The sequence below is a fragment of the Symphalangus syndactylus genome, chromosome 5, assembly GCF_028878055.3.
Source record: "Symphalangus syndactylus isolate Jambi chromosome 5, NHGRI_mSymSyn1-v2.1_pri, whole genome shotgun sequence".
Classification (NCBI taxonomy): domain Eukaryota; kingdom Metazoa; phylum Chordata; class Mammalia; order Primates; family Hylobatidae; genus Symphalangus; species Symphalangus syndactylus.
This window is the reverse complement of record NC_072427.2, coordinates 51,312,826-51,332,665: the sequence shown is the minus strand read 5'-3', so window position 1 is coordinate 51,332,665 and position 19,840 is coordinate 51,312,826. Positions and strand designations below refer to the sequence as shown.

The following is a 19,840-nucleotide window of genomic DNA, read 5'->3' as shown; positions in this document are numbered from 1 at the left end:
ACTTCCATGCCTGTCTTGAATTTTATTTCTTTGTGGAACATGCCAATGAATGTTACTTAGTTTAACTTTGTTTTTTTGTCTGTTTGTTTTGTTTTTATTCTTAGTGAAGAATTTTGCTGAACACCATTTTGGTTCATCTCTGAGTTTAGGGTGCCTGGGCTGGCTGCGCAGCCCTGAGTTTGTAGCGCCAGCCTTTAGAGGCTGTAAATTCCCAAAAGCTACATTTGAGCACCCGACACATCAGCGCTCAGGAGCAAAAAATGTGAGGGGGGGAGAGACGAGCTCCCAAATCCAACCTGCGTTTGGACATAACTGGGGCTTTTATGAGGAAGGCAGGGATGTGAGAGGGGAGAGCCCAGGATGAAAGCTGCTCACCTTCCTGGGCCAGTCAAGCCAGACGCCATCAGGGAGGTCTGCATGGCTGAAGGATCATTGCTCTTTGAAAGAAAAACAAGTTCCGTAACCATTTGGACGGCCCCTGAGTCAGGATGTGAAGTTATCGATAACTAGTGATGCCCCTGTACCAAGATAACTGCGGGCAAGCAGGCATGGGGAGAGGAAGGAAAGGCACAGAGAAAGGGAGTTCGGCCAAACAGGCACCTTACGGTTTGTTTTTTCAAAGTCACATAGCCTCCGTTACGTGGGGACGGGGGAGTTTGTTTCTTCTATAGGGGACACAGAGCAAACCACTCAAGCCAGTCGGGGGCCTCTGAGTGGGATCCCTGTACCGGGCTGGTGGGTGCGGGTGGTGCACGGTGCCCTCCTGAGGAGGAGCGAAGGGACACGGGCACAGCTGTCAGGCAGCTCCGACAGAATCACAGGATCGGTTTTGCCCCACGGTCTGCAGTTTGTTCTCCCTCTCAGTGTCTGAGGATTGCCCAGTTCACTCAGCCGTGGAGACCTGGGCGCTGTTTCACCAGATGGAAGTCCAGCACAGTGCCCGCAGGAAAAGAGCATGCCTTCTCTGTGGACTTGAGTCTTTGCTGCCTTGTGCCACCCTGGCCATTTGGTTGGACATCCACGTAGAGGCTGCAGTAGGCTGTCTAAGCCCCCGGGAGCGTTTGCAGGGTCATTTAATTACACACAACATCTGTCACCCAGGTCTGAGTCTGGGCTTCGGCGGCCTTTTCTATGACAAATGGACTTGCGTGGGTGTCTGTTGAGGCTTTGGGATTCCCTCCTGAGCCCTCCTGGTGGCTATGGGACCTCAGACTGCCTGGGGCAGGGGGAGGGCTGGATAGGCACTGGTTTCCCCCAAGCCTCCCAGCACTGGCTTGGGGGGGGTGCGGCCTGTGTGTAGAATTCAGACCTTACAGCATGAAGCGCACACTGCACCAGGCGCCTCCGGAGTGTTGATTCGCCTCCAGGAGACTTGTTTGGAGTTTTGATATTGTTGCTTTGGGGTCCATCTCCCCTGCCAGGACAGGGCTGTCATTGCTGAGACTGCCTATGTCAGTGAAGCTGAGGAGCTCCTTAACTCCAGTGATGAGAGAAGCTGGCTGAATGCAACCCAGGGCCTCCCTCCCTCTTCCAGTTAACTAGGCCGGATTCCAGATTTATGACCCTGATGAATTTTGCAAGGGTTATATTTTTAAGAAGCTTAAAATGAAGTCCGTAACAACACAGAAGTCTTACATTTAACTCTCTTCTTGGAAAACTTCCTTTTGTGCTCCCTGGGTAACACACTTTCAGTTTAATCCCTGTAGATGTCCCTGGAGGATATGACATAGACGAGGAGCCAGCCCAGGGTGAGATCGGGTAGCATGGCTGTGCTGGCACGTGGAGGGTAAAGGGAGGGCTGAAGGTCTCTCTCCCCACCCTCACCCCCCAGGGCGGCAGTCTCCTGGTGACCAGCCAGAGGAGTCCCAGCTCTGACCTCGGTGACAGGGAAGGATCTGTGCGCTGTGGAGCCGGGCTGCCCTTCTTGGATGGCTGTCTCCCCAGGAGGGGCCCAAGGACCCACTGACCCAGCTCTGGAGCTGCAGCACTGGTACCTGGAGCCCAGAGCGTGTCATGTCTCCATATGTAGAGAGTCTGTAATTTCAAAGAGAAAATCTAGCACAAAATGGAAAAGTGTGGCAGAAAGTCAGAGAGAGTTGAGTTCAAGGGAGCACAGAACCTCTGAGAGGGTGGGGTGGGGGCAGGGGCCAGGGGCCAGGGCAGCCACCATGGCACTGGCCTCAGAGGACTCTCTCTGAGGGGGCTAACCTTTCCTCATGCCACTGAGGAATCCTTATTCACAAAGACATGTACTTTGTGAATTCTTTTCTGAAAAAATTACATTTCCAACTTACTAGAACTTGCAACAGCACAGACAAACCTGGAGAACATTAGGTTCAGTGAAATAAGCCAGCCACAGGAAGACAAATACTGCATGATCTCACGTACGCGTGGAACCTAAAAAAGTCGAACTCCTAGAAGCAGAGAGTAGAATGGGGGTTACCAGAGGTTGGAGGGGACTGGAGGGGATTTTGGTCAAAGGATACAAAGTTTCCCTTAGACAGGAGGAGTCGTTTTAGGATCTGTTGTACAGCACAGTGACCATAGTTAATAGCAATGTGTATTTCAAAATTGCTAACGAGTAGACTTTAAATGTTCTCATCAGAAAAAAAGATCAGTATGTGAGATGTTAATGGTTTGATTTAACCATACCACAGTATATACATGTATCAAAACATGACACTGTGCCCCATAACTATATGCAGTTATTATTTGGCAATTAAAATTTAAATTTTTAAAATATCTCCAAAGCTACGGAAGGAGGAAGGCCTCTACAAGGCCAGCTCAAATCACTGCTGTCACCACCTTCTGTCAAGTGTCACATTGTCCTGTGGCCTAGTTGGTCCATCCCAGAGGGTTATCAGACAAGTTCCAGGCAGGTAGCACCTGGCCAGGACACGTGTGGCTCTGATGACACTCCAGATGCCTGCCTCACCTGTGGAGGGTCCATGACTATGGGAGAAGGTCCCCCAGTGTGGGTGGGAAGAAGCCACGTTGTGAGGTGGGCTAGCAGCTCCCTGATGACTCATGAGCACCACGTTTGTGCATGAACGGAGGCTTCTTTTCCAGCTCCAGCTGCTCGGGCATTGCTGCATGCATGCATGCACACAGGCCATAATCAGACCATGGCAGTGTGCAGAAAAGAGGCCGATGCCACACTCTTATTTATAAGCTCTGAAACAAACTATTTTTTTTTTTTTTTTTGAGACAGGGTCTCGCTCTTTTGTTCAGGCTGAAGTGCAGTGGTGCTATTGTGGCTCACTACAGCCTCAATCTCCTGGGCTGAAGCAGTCATCCTGCCTCAGCCTCCCAAGTAGCTGGGACCACAGGGGTACACTACCACACCTGGCTAATTTTGTTTTTGTTTTTTGTAGAGCTCAGGCTAGTCTTGAACTCCTGGGCTCAAGCAGTCCTCCTACCTTGGCCTCCCAAAGTGCTGGGATTACAGGTGTGAACCACCATGCCTAGCCCTAAAACAAACTATTTTCACATGTTGTCCCTGTTCGTTTTGTGTTGCTATAAAGAAATATTTGAGGCTGGATAATTTACAAAGAAAAGAGATTTATTTGGCTTACAGTTCTGCAGGCTGTACAGGAAGCATGACACCAGCATCTGCATCTGGTGAGAGCCTCAAGCTGCTTCCTCTCATACGGGAAGGGAGAGGGGAGCAGAATCACAGGGGTGAGGAGGGGGGTGCCAGGCTCTTTTTAACAAGCAGCTCTCACAGGAACTAATAGAGCCAGAATTCACGCACATCCCCTACACCCCCAGGGCAGTCATCTATCCATGTGGGATCCACCCCCATGACCCAAACGACTCCCATGAGGCCCCACCTCCAATTCTGGGGATCAGTCTTCAGCAGAGGTCTGGAGGGGACAAACATCCACACGATAGCACATGTCAAAATTTTCGCAGTGTGTATTATTACACAGGACTGCAGAGTGAAGGAATAAAATGATATCTAAAGAAATACTTCTGGACAGATGCCTTAGTGCTAGTACCTGTCTGGCACACTTTGGGAAAGCAAGTACTCCTACTAGGAAGCATAAGGGCCATAACACATGACTAAAACCAAAATCAGAGCTCATTCTGTGGCCTTAGGTTGTTATTCCCCTCATCAGAAATCCAAAAATGTTAAAACAGTTCTTGTTCCTATTTACAATAGGAAAGGTATTCAATCTCAAATCATTGGGCAGAATGTAGGGAAGAGGCTGTCACTCTCTTCTCAGCAGGTGGGAGGGAAAGCCCAATGAATGAAAGGCCATTCCTTAGATGTTAAACATCGGACTGGAGGTGCCAAGTTGGTGCAGGCCTTCCCTCCGTGGGCCTGTGTCATAGTCACGTGGACGGTGGTGTCCTGGGTGGCCCCCAGGCCCCGGGTGGGCTGGGCTGTGTGGCCGTGATTCGTGCTGAAAAGGTGGGGATGTCCTGGCTGATTCAGCCCCTCAGAAGGGGAAGCTACTCATTGTTGTATGTTTGCGCGGTCACATAAGATACCTAGGATATAGCCAGTTGTAACCTACATAATTTTCCCAAAGAAAAAAAAATTTTTTTTCCTAAATATGGAAGAGAACCACTGTGATTTAGCAATGCCCATTTCTCAGCACTTCCTGTCTCCCAAATACTCTAAAATTGGGAGACATGAGCCAGTTGAGTTTTGGGCCTTCCTTAGAGCTGCTGTTCTGACTTCCAGCTGTGAGTCTTTGGGTGTTGACTGAACCCCCTCTATCCTCAGTATCTTCATCCTGATAATGGGAATGGCACACCTCCTAGGGACACTGCCAAGACTGACTGGTGACAATGACTCTGCGATGGCCTTTGTGGAATCCACGTGTGTGGCCTCCAGAGAAGATGACCATCTGCATTGCCCTTCTCACTGTACTTTACCCAAGGAGGAAAGCTAAGTTTGTAGTTAGTTCTGCGTTTCAGCCTTGTTATCCATTCTCAGAATATTACCGGGTGAAGTCAGTTTCGCGAGGGTACTGCTGCTGTTGATGGGGAAAATTGACATTGGCTTCCAAGCCGGGATTCATAAAGGTGTCTTAGGTCACTGCACACTGTGCCCAGGGAAATCATGTCTCCATAGTATATTTTGATCCATATGTTAAAGTCCCCTCTATTCCCAGGGCTGGGTCTTCTAAGACGGGGCAGTGTTTGTTTGCTTAAGGTACTTTACTGATCATACTCTGTAGCCCGTTACAATTTAGGGATATTTGCAGTAAATATGTTACAGAGAAATATTGTTGTGAAATTTTTTGGAGATATTTCCGGAGATTTTGTTTTTTGCTCCTTATATTTATTTATTTATTAAAGAGGTTGCTTTTGTGATTTTTAATTCTGCGTGGTAGGAGAAGCCAGCCTCTGGGCAGGGTGATGTTAGTAACGGACTGATCGGAGGGTGAGTGCTTTCAGTAAGTTGTTGCAAGAGAAGCCTCAGGGAAAGGCACATCTGAGGGCTTTGACCCAGGCTGCCACCCTCACATGAGTGAGAAAATCAATCTGCCTGTCTGGCTTTTAATCCCCTCATAATGAAAAATGAGAGAGAGGGACCTTATAATCAATGAAGCCTTTTCACCTTCAGAATTCTGATTTAGAGGAATCAGGGGGCTCTGGGGAAATGGTGTCCTGGACAAAACACTTTTCTCCCTCCCATACACATCCTGAATGAGGTAGCTGCTGTATCCCTGGGCATCTGGGGCAGGACTTGGGTTCGCTGGGTCCCTAGACAGCACTGGTGTGGCATTGGAGAACCTTGGGGTGAGTCCCACAGAGCAGAGCATCTTGGAGGAAACTTGGGCTTGCAGAGGTCTGAGGGCCTCCAGTGGAAAGGAGGTCAATTGTGCATGCAAAGGCGACAGGATGCCCTAGTTCCCCAGGCTGATTTTCCCTTGCTCTTGAGGGAGGTTTGGGGGACGTTATGTGCCCACAACTCTTGGGAGGCCACATCACCTTTTCTAAGAAAGGGATCTGCCATCACTTTAGAAAGCTGACCCAAGCGTGCTATGCTAACCAAAATAGTAACCATTCATCTGCAGGGTCCTGGCAGCCAGGGAGCGGAAGAGGGTTTGGACAAACAGAACTCACACCCAGCGAAGTGGAGCTGCTGGGGAAGACCCGTGGCCACTTACAGAGAACTACTCATAATCACTCAGGGAGCACAATGAGCACTTAGAAGGGGAAGTGGGGAAGGTGGTCTACAAAAATAGGAAGAAAAACTGCACAGTACTCAGAAAGAAACTCAACAAGAGGCTTAGGATCTTCATGAAGAAAGTGGCGATATCTTTTTAAAGGGTGTAAGCGTGCATGAGGCACTGCAGTGTCTCCCAGGGCCCTGGGTGGGACGGGAAGAGCAGGTATGATTGCAGTGCCCATTCTCCCAAGAGCAGTGTGCATTTCTATCTGGAGGCTTCTCTTAGAATTGAATAAAATGGCCTTAAAGTTTATGATGCCTCCAAATAGCCAAGACAGTCTTAAAAATAAGATTGAGGCTGGGTGCAGTGGCTCATGCCTTTAATCGCAGTACTTTGGGAGGCCAAGGTGGGTGGATCACCTGAGGTCAGGAGTTCGAGACCAGCCTGACCAACATGGAGAGACCCTGTCTCTATTAAAAATACAAAAATTAGCTGGGCGCGGTGGTGCATGCCTGTAGTCCCAGCTACTCGGGAGGCTGAGGCAGGAGAATCGCTTGAACCTGGGAGGTGGAGGTTGCAGTGAGCCAAGATCGTGCCACTGCACTCCAGCCTGGGCAACAAGAGCAAAACTCCATCTCAAAAAAAAAAAAAAAAAAAAAAAAAAGATTGAAAAGGAGCAACTTTTTGTACCAGGTATTGGAACTGGGGCTGCGGGTGAAGTTGTGCAGGTAAAAATGGTCTCAGCAATGAGAGCCCTGCCCTGGCAGGGGAGATGACCCCAAAGCAACAAAATTGAAACTCCAAACAAGTCTCCCGGAGGTGAATTAACACTCTGGAGGCGCCTGGTGCACTGTGCGCTTCGTGCTCTAAGATCTGAATTCTAAACACGGGCCTCACCCTCCCCAGGCCAGTGCTTGGCGGGTTGGGGTTGGACATCCACATAGAGGCTGCAGTAGGCCATCTAACCCCCAGGAGCATTTGCAGGGTCATTTAAATACATGCAACATCTGTCACCCACGTGGGTCTGGGGTTGGCCCCTTTTCCTATGACAAATGACCTGCATGGGTGTTTGTTGAGGCTTTGGGGCATCCCGCCTGAGCCCTCCTGGTGGCTATGGGACCTCAGACTGGCTGGGGCAGGGGGAGGGCTGGTGGCCACTGTCTTTGCAGAGAGCAGAGCATGACCTCCCCAGTGTGCTGGCCCAGGGCCCTGTCTCTGGGCTCCACCCTGAGCAGGTACCTTTGCATGAAGACTCCTCTCAGCGCTGAAGCTGATGGTGGCACTGATCCAGCATACTGTACTATCATGCCATATGGGGTTGACATGAGAAAGGAACCTAATAAGCCCAAATCAAATGATATTATCTATAACAGAGTGGGTGTGTAGGTTCAGTGGGAAAAGAACTAGTTAGCAATATTGACACAATTGGCTGTCCGGAAGAAACAGCATTGGATGCTCAGGTTGTAACAGAGGAAAATGAATATCAGTTGGTTTGACCATTTAAATGTTGTTTTTTTTTTTAAATACTCTGCACTCCTCCCACAAAAAACAAACAAGCAATACTTGGAAACAACATGTATAATACAGGGACATAGGCGACTGTCTTAGCCAGGCCTGGAGAAGTCAGATATATTTAACTATATAAAAATCTGAAAGGATTATATAACAAAATTATGCCACAACTAGAAATTTTAAAACCGACAAACCATGGCTGTTAGAGAAAAATATTTGCAAGGCAAAAGACAGAAAGGGGGTTAATATTTTCAATATGAATGCTCTCACAGGTTGCATGGTCAAGAAGAGAAGAAAGAATACAATAGAAAAAATGAGGGAGGCCAGGCATGGTGGCTCACACCTGTGATCACAGTGATTTGGGAGACTGAGGCTGGAGAATTGCTGGAGCCCAGGAGTTTGAGACCACCCTGGGCAACATAGCAAGACTCCATCTCTACGACCAAGTTAAAAAACTGTTGGGCATGGTGGTGCATGCTAGCTACTCCCAGCTGCTCCAGAGGCCAAGGTGGGAAGATTGCTTGAGCCCAGGAGGTTGAGGCTGCAGTGAGCTGTGATTGTGCCACTGCAGTAAGCTAGATTGTGCCATTGCACTCCAGCATGAGCAGCAGAGTGAAACTCTGTCTCTAACTAAATAAATAAGGAGAAGAAGAAAAAAGAAAGATTGAAGGGGAAACATGCAGAGTTAATTCACAGAGGAGCCTGCCAAGTGGTCTGGGCGGCAGGGAGATGCACATTAAAAGAATAGTAGATGTCCTGCCTTAGCTAGGTGTGGTGGTGCACACCTGTAATCCCAGCTACTGGGGAGGCTGAGGCAGGAGAATTGCTGAACCCAGAAGCCAGAGGTTGCAGTGAGTTGAGATTGTGCCACTGCACTCCAGCCTGGGCAACAGAGCAAGACCCTGTCTTAAAACAAAACAAAACAAAACAAAACAGAACAAAAAAACACTTGCAGGGAGGTTTTAAAAAGACAAAAGAAAGCAGCTGGTTTTGCAGAAAAAAGGGCCTGGAGACTCTTAGATACTGATGGAGGAGTGTGAATTGTTACAGCCCCTTAGGAAAAAATATTTACAACGCAAAACTTCTCCATAGGAATAAAGAGCACACAACTCCTGCCCATTTCCTGGGATTGTCATACCAATGAATGAATTAATGCATAAGAAATTACCTTGGAAACTCTAGAAGTGCCCCAGAGTGTTTTACATCCATTACTAGTGGGCAGTGTTATTGAGATGTCTTGAGGTCTACTAAGATACTTTGAGAATGTACCATTATATCCAGAAAAGACCACAGTAGAAATGATTTGTCAGAAAAAAAAGTTTCATGTTAAAACTTACTAAGAGGTTTGTAAGTGATCTTGTTTTTAGGCATCATTTTGCTTTCGCAAACTTGTGTTTCCCAGGGAAAGTAGATTTAATCTGGGTGTTCAGTGTTGCATTGTAGTGAGTAATTGTGTGATGTGGGCATAGCATGGTGTGTCACTTTCTCTGGGCTGAGAGACTGCATCCTTTCTTCATTCTAAAACGAGGCCAGAGGCCCTGCCTTCTGGGGGTGAGTTCTGCTGGGACAACGTTCAGCCCTTTCCAACTTACCGCAGAGTGACCAGTATTTTCCATTCAGCTTGACTCATTTGAGCAGTCTGCTCCATGCACACATGTGCTTCCACACATCTGGGACATTTCTTAGAGCTCACATCACCTCGAGGAGACATACAGAATAGAAAGTAGTTCAGAAAATACATTTTGTGCATCTAGTCTACACTACCGTATTTTTGGCAATTTTGTTATCAGAAGATTCACTCCAGAAAAAGCACTCCAACTATTTCTCACTGCCTCTCACTTTTAGTATTAGATTCAGAATCCATTAGCACGTCTCACTGAAGGAGCAGATGTTTCAGTTTATGGTGGAAGGAAGACACATTCTGGGCGTTATGCAACATACTTGGCTCACGTTCCCACTGCGGATTTTGCCATTGCTGTTTCAGTGCTGAGTTCTCACCTTCGTGATTTTAAAAATACGTTGGTTCTGTAAACATTTACTTAATAATCCATTTTCTAGAATGTTTGTCCTGGGTGTTTTCTCAACCCAGAGCGATTTTGCACCCCCAGGAGGCATTTGACAATGTTTGGAGCCGTTTTAGGTTGTAACAACATGTGGGGAGGGAGCCCTACTGGCATCTATAGGGGGAGGCTGGGGATGGTGCTCAGCAAAGGGCAGAGCCCAGAGCTGTCCACCATCAAGGATATCCGGCCCCAAATCTCAACAGCGCTGACGGCGGAGAAACCCTTGAAAGCTATTGTTGCTGGCATTCTGGGCTTTCTACTTCTCTGCCTGATGTATAATGAGTGTATATTAAATCTGTGATCATTTTAGAGTCTTGTTTGGTCTTTTTTAAGTGATGTAAAATTATTTTCTCTCTCTCTCTGTCACACACACACACACACACACACACACACACACACTTCTTTATTTGTCCACCATATGAAAAATAAATTCCATGAAGGGTTTTCTTATTCCCAAGGCATAGGCCTTGGCACTAGTGATTATTCCACAAGATTCTTGGATCTCTTGTGGTGATCCTCCCATTTAGGGCTCTCCTCACTGTGTCCTGGTTTCACATTTGCTCTGTTTGTTTAAAGTGTTGCACACTTCTCCTGTTAGTTGGCCAAAGGAGTCCCCCAGGCTGACCTCACTTGGGAGGCCTCAATCTAGTTGGTCTGCACGTTAGGTTCATTACCATGTCTTCTTTTTTCTTAAGAAATGTATTCTGGCCAGGCATGGGGGCTCACTCTTGTAATCCCAGCACTTTTGGGGGCTGAGTCAGGTGGATATTTGAGCCCAGGAGTTCAAGACCAGTCTGGGCAACACGGTGAAACCCCGTCTCTACAAAAAAATAAAAACCAAATTAGCTGGGTGTGGTGGTGCACACCTGTCATCCCAGCTACTTGGTAGGCTGAGGAGGGAGGATCCCTTCAGCCCGGGAGTCGGAGCTGCAGTGAGCTATCACCACAGCCCTGCACTGCAGCCTGAGTGACAGATCAAGACCCTGTCTCAAAAACAAAAAGCCCCGCAAAATAACACATTACCTGTTTCGTCTATAAGGCACAAAGCATCCAGATTTCTCTAGGTTTAGTCAAATGTAACACAGATTTAATTGGAGCTTTCTCTTTGTAGAGATTAATTGTTCTCTTCCAATGAAATAATACAGAATGATACTAAACACATAATCATATTTTATATACCACCGCACCTCAAGCAGTACCGTCTGTGTTCTCCATTTCATGGAAATCGTGTGAGCAATCTTACCATCTTTATAATAAAAAAATCAAAATAACTGCTCTTGTTTTAATTCCAAACCACAAATCAAATATGAGATATAATACGCTGCTCATTTGTACTATTTCTGATTGTATTAGTCAAAATCAAACACTCACTTCAACAATAATAGTGAGGAAAAACCATGCTCAAAAAGAAAACAGGAGATGTGAAGTCAAAATAGTGGCCACAGCCTCTCCCTTAATTGAACAGTCACTGTTGACAGTCTGGTGACAGCCGGAAGAGCGAGAAGCGAGTGGGACAGGAGCAGAGGGCTACGGGGAAATGGGTCAGTGCCTGCCAGGGGAGACTGTAGGGATCCTACAGACCCCCGTTTTGCAGACCAGGAACTCGGGCACTCAGAGTCCAGGCTTACTGGGGGTGAGTCATCAACGCACTTGAGACTGTGTGTGCACCTTGGCTTCGTGACCCTAAATGAAAGTAGTGGCCAGATGTGAAGCATCCTTGTTAATTATTGATTATTCCAAAGCCAGCTGTTTAGTGCTGCTCCTTCACGTTTCCTGCAGGAGGGATTTTGTGAGGAAGGGTATGGCGGCTTTGTGCACAGGAACCTGTCAGGTGGCCCGGCTGGGGCCCCTCAAGTGTCAGGTATGCCCTGCCCATGTTGGGAGCACCTCTCGAAGCCACCAAATCAGCCTGAAGCCAGGAGAATAAACAGCTCTCCTGCCCTAGCGGGAACTCTCTCAGCAGCTTGTTTAGCCCAGAGGGAAGTCCCCAAGGTGAGCTCGGGGGAGGGTCGTGCCCTTCTGTGGCCACAGCTCAGATGGTCCCAACTGCAGGTGGTCCCAGTGAGGAAGGAGTTCATCCCTCATCTACACAGACTGGTGTAGGGGGCACTACCCAGTTAGTAGCAAAAATAACACAGTTTGATGACTCCTGATATTGGACAAGCCCCCTCCAGTTGTTTGCACATTGGCAGTGGTTTTGGCAAATGGACTGAACTGTGTTACTCCATGTCTGCGTCAAACACTAGCACAAATCTGGAACTGTCTGCCTTTCTTCCCACCTTTTTCTTTTCTTTTTCTTTTTCTTTCTTCTTTTTTTTTTTTTTTTTTTTTTTTTTTTTTAAGAAGGAGTCCTGCCCTGTCATCCAGGCTGGAATGCAGTGGCGCGATCAGGGCTTACTGCCACCTCAACTTTCCCAGGCTCAAGTCATTCTCCCACCTCAGCTTTCTGAGTAGCTCGGACCAAGGTGCGCCAGCACACCCGGCTCATTCTTGTATTTTTTGGAGAGATGGGGTCTCACTGTGTTGCCCAGGCTGGTCTTGAACTCCTGGGTTCAAATGATCCTCCTACTTCAGCCTCCCAAAGTGCTGGGATTACAGAGGTGAGTCACCACGCCCGGCCTCCACCGTTTCTCAAGCTTAGTGCTATTTTATCTCAGACCACATTAGTCTCTGCACTGCATAATTTTAAAGGGAAAAGTGGAAGAACTTTTTTGCTTAGCATTTTACAGTCTTCATGAGATAATCCTCCTTTAGGCTACCAGATCAGATGTGCTTTCAAAACCAAATCTCTCTAAGGCTTCCTAGACCCTGGAGTCATCCAGGTTTGTGTGACTTTGGGGAGGTCAGTCTCCGCGTGTTTGGTTTCCACGTCTGTAAGTGGGAACATACCGTCAGGATCGTGGGAGGGTTCACTGAGACAGAGACTGTGAAATGTTCTGTGCAGGCCTGGGTCATAATAGGATATCCAGCACAGCTTCACTGATTTTTTAATGTTGTTATTACTATTAAGATGATAATGGGCCGGGCGCGGTGGCTCACACCTGTTATCCGAGCACTTTGGGAGGCCAAGGCAGGCGGATCATGAGGTCAGGAGATCAAGACCATCCTGGCTAACAGGGTGAAACCCCATCTCTACTAAAAATACAAAAAAAAAAAACTAGCCAGGCATGGTGGCGGGCGCCTGTAGTCCCAGCTACTCGGGAGGCTGAGGCAGGAGAATGGCATGAACCCAGGAGGCAGAGCTTGCAGTGAGCTGAGATCGCGCCACTGCACTCCAGCCTGAGGAATGGAGCGAGACTCCACCTCAAAAAAAAAAAAAAAAGATGATAATGATGTCTCAACGCTAAGAGGAATGTAGCGTCTACAGCTCCTGCTGGTGTGGCCTAAAGGCCTGTCCCAAGTCCATGGCCTTTGTAGGGGAGGTCCACTTCTGAAGAACAGTTATGTCATTCAAAAGACTACATGGTCTCACTATAGCTGGGCATGAAATGTGCTTGAGTGATGTACAAGAGGACTGTCTACCTTCATGGATGTGCCACTGGAAGTTACTGTCTCCAAAAATGGAGTAAAACTGCGGTGGTGACAGGCACACATTCGAGATGTCCTTCCAGCCATGTTCACTCGGCCGAGGGAGGTGAAGGCTGAGGTGTGGAGGCAGACCTGTGGCTGCCAGCGGGGGTGGCAGGCACCCAGGAACCCTGTGTCCCCCGGGCCCTGTGTGGCCAGCCGTGGCCCACCCCAATGCCATGTGCTGGCATGGTGCCTTTCTGCCCCCGGTCACTCTGCCGGCTTCCCTGCCTGGGCATGACCTTGCCTGCGTGGCCTGTGCTCAGCCCTCAGCTCTCCTTCTCCCCACACTTCTCCCTGGTGCTCTCAGTGATGACATCCACAGTGGGGGCTGGTGTCACCTCTGTGCTTAAGACCCCCAAATATTTCTGTCTCCATCTGCCTGTCTTCAAAGCTGGAGACACCTCCAGAGAGCCCACCCCGCACAGCCCCACCAGCTTCTTGAACTCAAAGTTGGTCACTGTTGGACTCTGTCCCTTCTCCAAGCAGACCCTGCCCCTGGGAGAGGTGGGTGGTGCCCCCATTCCAGCCACCAGGGCCAGAGAACTAGACACCCACTCCCCGATGTCCTCTTCAGTAACACAGACAGACTTCCCCAGCCAGCCATTCTTCCTGTCTCTAGAGGTTCGCGCTAACAAAAGCCTCAAGAAGGGCGTGGTTGAGCGGCTGGTGTTAGAGTGTTGTGCCAGTGGGCTCGATTTCTGTCTTGGGGGTATGTAGAACTTGTGCATGGGGATAAATTGCAGGGTGAGATGCCCCTCCTGCCACTCACTGCTTCTGCCTGCCCCTCGGTTTCTGTCACTACAGCCTGTGAGCTGCTCCTTCCAGCCAGAGTCACGAGAATGGACGTTATTAAGTGTATTCGTCAGCTCAGGCTGCTGTAGCAATGGACCACAGATGGGGTGACTTCAACAGCAGGAATGTATCACCTCGCAGTTCTGGAGCCCGGAAGTCAGACACCGAGGTGTGGGCAGGATGGGTCCTTCTGAGGCCCCTCCCCTCGCCGTGTTCTCCCTATCCTCACGGCTGTGTGCACATGCCTCTGCTGCCTCTTTCTCTTGTAAGGACCCCAGCCACATTGTATTTGGACCTAACCTTATGGCCTCATTCTGACTTGAATCCTCTTTAGAGCCTCTCTCTCCAGATAGTCTCTGGGGGGACACAGTTCAGGGAACATTAGGAAAGGCTGGAAAAAATAAAATAAGATATCCCCCCATGGAAAGGAGGGCTACACATACATAAATACAAACACATATCTATATCTGTCTATATCATAAGATATATATCTATGATATAGATATATATACAAACACATATCTATATCTGTCTATATCATAAGATATATATCTATGGTATAGATATATATACAAACACATATCTATATCTGTCTATATCATAAGATAACACATATCTATATATGTATCTGTATCATAAGAAGAATAAAAATCGGGGAAATGCAGCCAATGGTGACATGGCAGGGTCGATGTGGGCCCAGGCTCCTTGCCGGGTGCTCCAGCTGGAGTGCTTGCAGGGTTTGGGCCCCTGAAGCATCTCTTGCCTTTTTGGTCTGCTGCAGTAAGGAGGGGCCTGTCCCGCTGTTCCTTCTTAAGGGGTTCCTGAATCTGAGTCTTCCAGGGTCTGTCCCTGGTAGGGATTCCCGTGGACTGCAGGACCTTTTCTTTTTCTTTTTCTGACATGGGGTCTCGCTGTGTCACCCAGGCTGGAGTGCAGTGGTGGGATCTCGGCTCACTGCAGCCTTCACCTCCCGGGTTCAAGCGATTCTCCTGCCTCAGTCTCCTGAATAGCTGGGATTACAAGGCACATGCCACCACACCTGGCTAATTTTTGCATTTTTAGTGAGACGGGATTTCATCATGTTGGTCAGGCTGGTCTTGAACTCCTGACCTTGTGATCCACCTGCCTTGGCCTCCCAAAGTGCTGGGATTACAGGCATGAGCCACCGCACCTGGCCAGGGCCTTTTCTTAGAAGCCAGCGTCCTTTCTGCAGCCCATAAGGAACCCCTTCCCATGCCCCCACAAACCAGGACAGTGACCTGAGGTCTCCACGTGGCACCCCCGTCTCTCCATGTGTGAAGGGTCCTCAGGCGGGAACCTCCTTCAGAGCCCAGATGCCTCCCCTGAAGTTTCTGTTTTAAAAGCCTCCTGGATGGGGCAGGCAAGCTATTGTTTTATGATTACAAAGCAGAAGCAAACCGACTTTATTTTGGGTGAGGGTTATACATGGAATGTAGTTAACATAGACTGAACAGAGACAGTGCCTTGCGGTGTCTCTCCTCCTCCGCCCAGGGTGAGGCCCAGGACTGCCCGGTCTCCTGGGGACCCCATCACAACAAAGCCTGCCCCTCTGATGCTCGGGCATAGGCTGCCTTCCTCTGTGAGCAAACTGTGACTGAGCGTTGGGAAACTTTCTTCCAAAGGGACAGGCCCTTTCAAATGGCTTCGTGTCCTCTGTAGGAGCCCAGCAGATGCTCATGAGAAGGAAGAAGGATGAAAAAGCTTGTAATGACATGAAGTCAAGGCTTGACCTCTGGAAAAGGAAGTAGGCACCTGGCTAGATACGTCAGTCATCAAAGCTTCCTGTCTGTGCTGGGAAGGGGTCCGACTGGCCGTCACAAGCTGGACGACCCGGGGTTGGGGGCCACTGCCATGCCTCCTCTCAGACCTCGGGCTGGGGTCTGAGGAACGAGCCTCTGCATGGCCAGAGGACCCCATGGTTCCCTGGACTGACCATGCTGGGACTGCATGGCCTGCAGGTGACCGAGCTTGTCACAGCGGGAGAAGGAGCTCTGAGGAATGCTTGGGTAAGCCCAGGAAGAACAACTTTGGGACCACTTTCAGGTGCTTGACTCCACAGCCCCCCCAAAGGGCGCTCTCTAGTGGTGATAGCTTGCCTTGCATTTGTTTTTGAGGTCAGAACCGCATCATCTAATGTATCTGTTCCCACTGTAGTGCCCCAGAGCTATGCTTTGTACATAACTGGTCTGGTGGATCTTGAATTAGAGAATTTAAAAAAATAGAGGCTTAAAATGAAAGGAGATACTCCTCTCTTCAGCATCTAGGGCAGCCATGGTTTCCTAGGAGCCTCTTGAACTTTGCCAGGGGGTCCCTCAAATCCACACGGGGATTCGAATAAAGTAGAAGTGAGAAAGTTGGCACGTGGCTTCCTAGCTGTGCAGACTCCCTGTACTTCTCATCCAATGTTCAGGCAGCTGATAGATGTGGCCCACACAGTCCATCTCCAGATAGAAGCCAAACTCCTTGCTCTCTTGGAACTCAGGCAAGAGTACAGTTTTATGGGGGGTGTAGGGTGGGAGGATTATAAGATGGTTATGGTTAACATGAAATGTGTTTTAGTGCTTTTTACTCTTTTACAGTATCACCCAGAGGATAGGTTTTTTGTTTCTTTGTTTTTGAGATAGGGCCTCACTCTGTCACCCAGGCTGGAGTGCAGTGGTGCTATCACAGCTCACTGCAGCCTTGATCTCTGAGGCTTAAGTGAGGCTCCTGCCTCAGCCTCTCAAGTAGCTGGGACTACAGGCTCATGCCTCCATGCCCAACTAATTTTTTTTTCAATTTGTTTATAGAGATGGGGTCTCACTATGTTGTCTAGACTGGTCTGAAACTCCCAGCCTCAAGCAATCCTGCTGCCTCAGCTTCCCAAAGTGCTGGGATTACAGGTGTGAGCCATGGCACCCAGCAACCCAGAGGATTTCTCAATGAGATTTCCTGGTGTAACATATCTTGTTCAGATAAATTTATGTTCCTCCACTTATTTAAAAATGGCCAAAACCGCCTTCAAGGAACTCTTACAAATGACCTTTGTGACATTAGTTAGCCTGTTATTCCAGGAAAAAAATTAAAGAAGAAATCGAAAAATTATGTTTTAATCTAAATATCTGTTGATAGTGACTCGTAGGTTCTGCAGGCTGACTGTATTGGGCATTGTTCTAAGCAGGTGGCTTGGAATGTGTCCCTGGGAGGTAAGGGGGCCTTCCAGCTGCCAAGTGTCTCCCTTACCTGCTGCACTTTAAGTCCCATTTCCCATGGCCTAACGTGTTTTAATTATTTTTTTAGTATGATGAAACATGCAAAATATAATATTTAATATTTTAACCATTTTACATTTCTTAAATTGTAAAATGCACATAAAATCTGCCATTTTAAGTATTTGTAAGTGTACAATTCAGTGACATTAGTGATACAATGTGGTACAATCATCACTGCTATGTATTTCCAAAATTTTTCCATCACCCCAAACAGCAGCTCTGTGTCTATAAAACGTTAACTCTCCATTCTGCCTCTCTCAGCCACTGGTGGGCCCCTAGTCCACTTTCTGTCTCTGAATTTGCCCACTCTGGGTACCTCATATTAAGTGGAACCGATAATAGTTGTCCTTTTGTGAATGGCTCATTTTACTTGGCACAATGTCTTCGGTATTATAGCATTTCTCTTCATGACTGGATAATACTCCATTTTGTTTATCATTCACCTGTTCATGGATACATGGATTATCCCAACTCCTAGCAATTCCGAGTGATGCTGCTGTGAACATTGGCTTGCTATACCTGTTCCAGTCACTGGTTTCAGCTATTCTGAGTGTAAACCTAGGAGTGGTCATTTTAACCATTTTAGAGTGAAAAATTCAAGTGCATTCAGTGCTGTGCAACTGTCGCTAATTCCAGAATATTCATATCCTCCTAGAAAGAAGCCTGTTGCCGTTAAGCTGTGACAAGTACTCCCTTTTCCCCCAGCCCGTGGCAGCTGCAAATCCACTTTTTGTCTATGCATTTGCTTGTTCTGTATATTTCATGTAAATGGAGTCATACGATATGTAGCCTTTATGAATATTCTTCTTTATTTTGAGTGGGCTTCAGTGGTATGAATATTCTTTTTTTTTTTTCTTTCTTTCTTTTTTTTGAGACGGAATATCGCTCTGTCACCTAGGCTGGAGTGTGGTGGCACGATTTTGGCTCATTGCAACCTCCTCCTCCCAGGTTCAAGTGATTCTCCTGCCTCAGCCTCCCAAGTAGCTGGGATTACAGACACGCACCACCACACCCAGCTAATTTTCGTATTTTTAGTAAAGACGGAGTTTCACCATGTTGGCCAGGCTGGTCTCAAACTCCTGACCTCATAATCTGCCCACCTTGGTCTCTCAAAGTGCTGGGATTACAGGCGTGAGCCACCACACCCGCCCAAATATTCTTTTTAAAACACCTGTTTATTATCAAAATTTTCAGCCTATGCAAAAGTAGAAAGAATTACCATATGAGCCCCACGTGCCCATCACCCAGATCCAGCCATGACCAATGTTTCGTGAGTTTTGTTAATCAAAGTCTGTTTTCTAGGGAAGAAAAGAAATACGTGAACCGATTCTGGAAAGAAATCCACGTGGGAGACTTTGTGCGTCTTCGCTGCAACGAAATCTTCCCTGCGGACATTCTGCTGCTCTCCTCCAGTGACCCCGACGGGCTATGCCACATCGAGACCGCCAACCTGGACGGAGAGACCAACCTGAAGCGGCGGCAGGTGGTCCGCGGCTTCTCGGAGCTTGTAAGTGACCCACGTTTCCAGGGCCTCGCAGGCATCACAGCCACACAGTGTCCCCATGACAGCCTTCTGGGGCTCAGAGCACTTGCATTTTCCTCTCTGTCATACCAGGCTGTTTTTCCTAGTAGACGAGTCTGAGGGTCTGAGAGGACCCCTGACCTACCTGAGCCCATGACCCGCCTGTGACTGTGGGAAGCAGGATTCAGTTTTTCTGACTCTGATTTCCCTTGTGCATGTCTAAGTTTCTCAGAATGTTATTTGTTCCTGTAAAGTTATGAGGAACATTTATGAGCAGCTGATGGTCAACATGTACCTAGCTGTTTCACTAGTTTACTAAATGGCAACACAGCAGGAGTCACGGCCTGTTCCCACCAGGATGCTCTGGAACATCTTCTCCTCAAGGATGTTTGGGTTCAGCGCCAGGTCTTCATAGCTGAATCCTGCCTCTGGTGTGCCCCGGCCACCGTGCAGCACGGTGAGGGGTGAGAGGCTGGAGGGAAGCAGGTGTGGCAGCTGCAGTCACACACCGACTCCATTGGGCTGCCCAACCTCTGTCCCTGCTCCAGGGAGAAAGGGTCCCACCCGCCAGGTCTGTGCCAGCAGTGCAAGGTGCTAATGCCAGGTGAACTGACAGGGGCAGGAGCCCTCAGAGATCAGGAAGACCCTAGAAGGAAATGGGCCTGGCCCGAGCCTTCTCCTCCCAAGCCTTCTTCTCCCAAGCCTTCTTCTCCCAGCCCTGCTCTGGCCTAGACAGCAGGTCTGAGTCGGCCTGCCTTGAAGGGTGGGGAAGCCGGCCTCTGGTTCACAGGGAGGATGCCGCTGGGGTTTTCCTCCTCTATCAGACAGTGCCCTCCCCCATCAGCCTCAGCACCAGCCCATCGGGCTTCCCTGGGGCAGTGGGATCTGCCGTCTGTGGACCTCTGCGAGGGCACTGTAGGGAGTAGGGGGTGAACGATTGGCTGGGCAGGGTTGTGGGGGGCTCTAGCATCCCTGTCT

At 48.5% G+C, this 19,840-nt stretch overlaps 1 protein-coding gene across 2 annotated transcripts in view; it reads left to right on the top strand.

Moving 5' to 3' along the window:
• The window catches only part of ATP10A (ATPase phospholipid transporting 10A (putative)), a 191,587-nt gene that overhangs the window by 68,533 nt on the left and 103,214 nt on the right, over positions 1–19,840 (top strand). For both annotated transcript variants that reach the window (XM_063640219.1, XM_055278452.2), the window contains one exon: positions 18,643–18,847. In XM_063640219.1, coding sequence (XP_063496289.1) covers positions 18,643–18,847 — 205 coding nt within the window. The remainder of the gene's footprint in view (positions 1–18,642; positions 18,848–19,840) is intronic.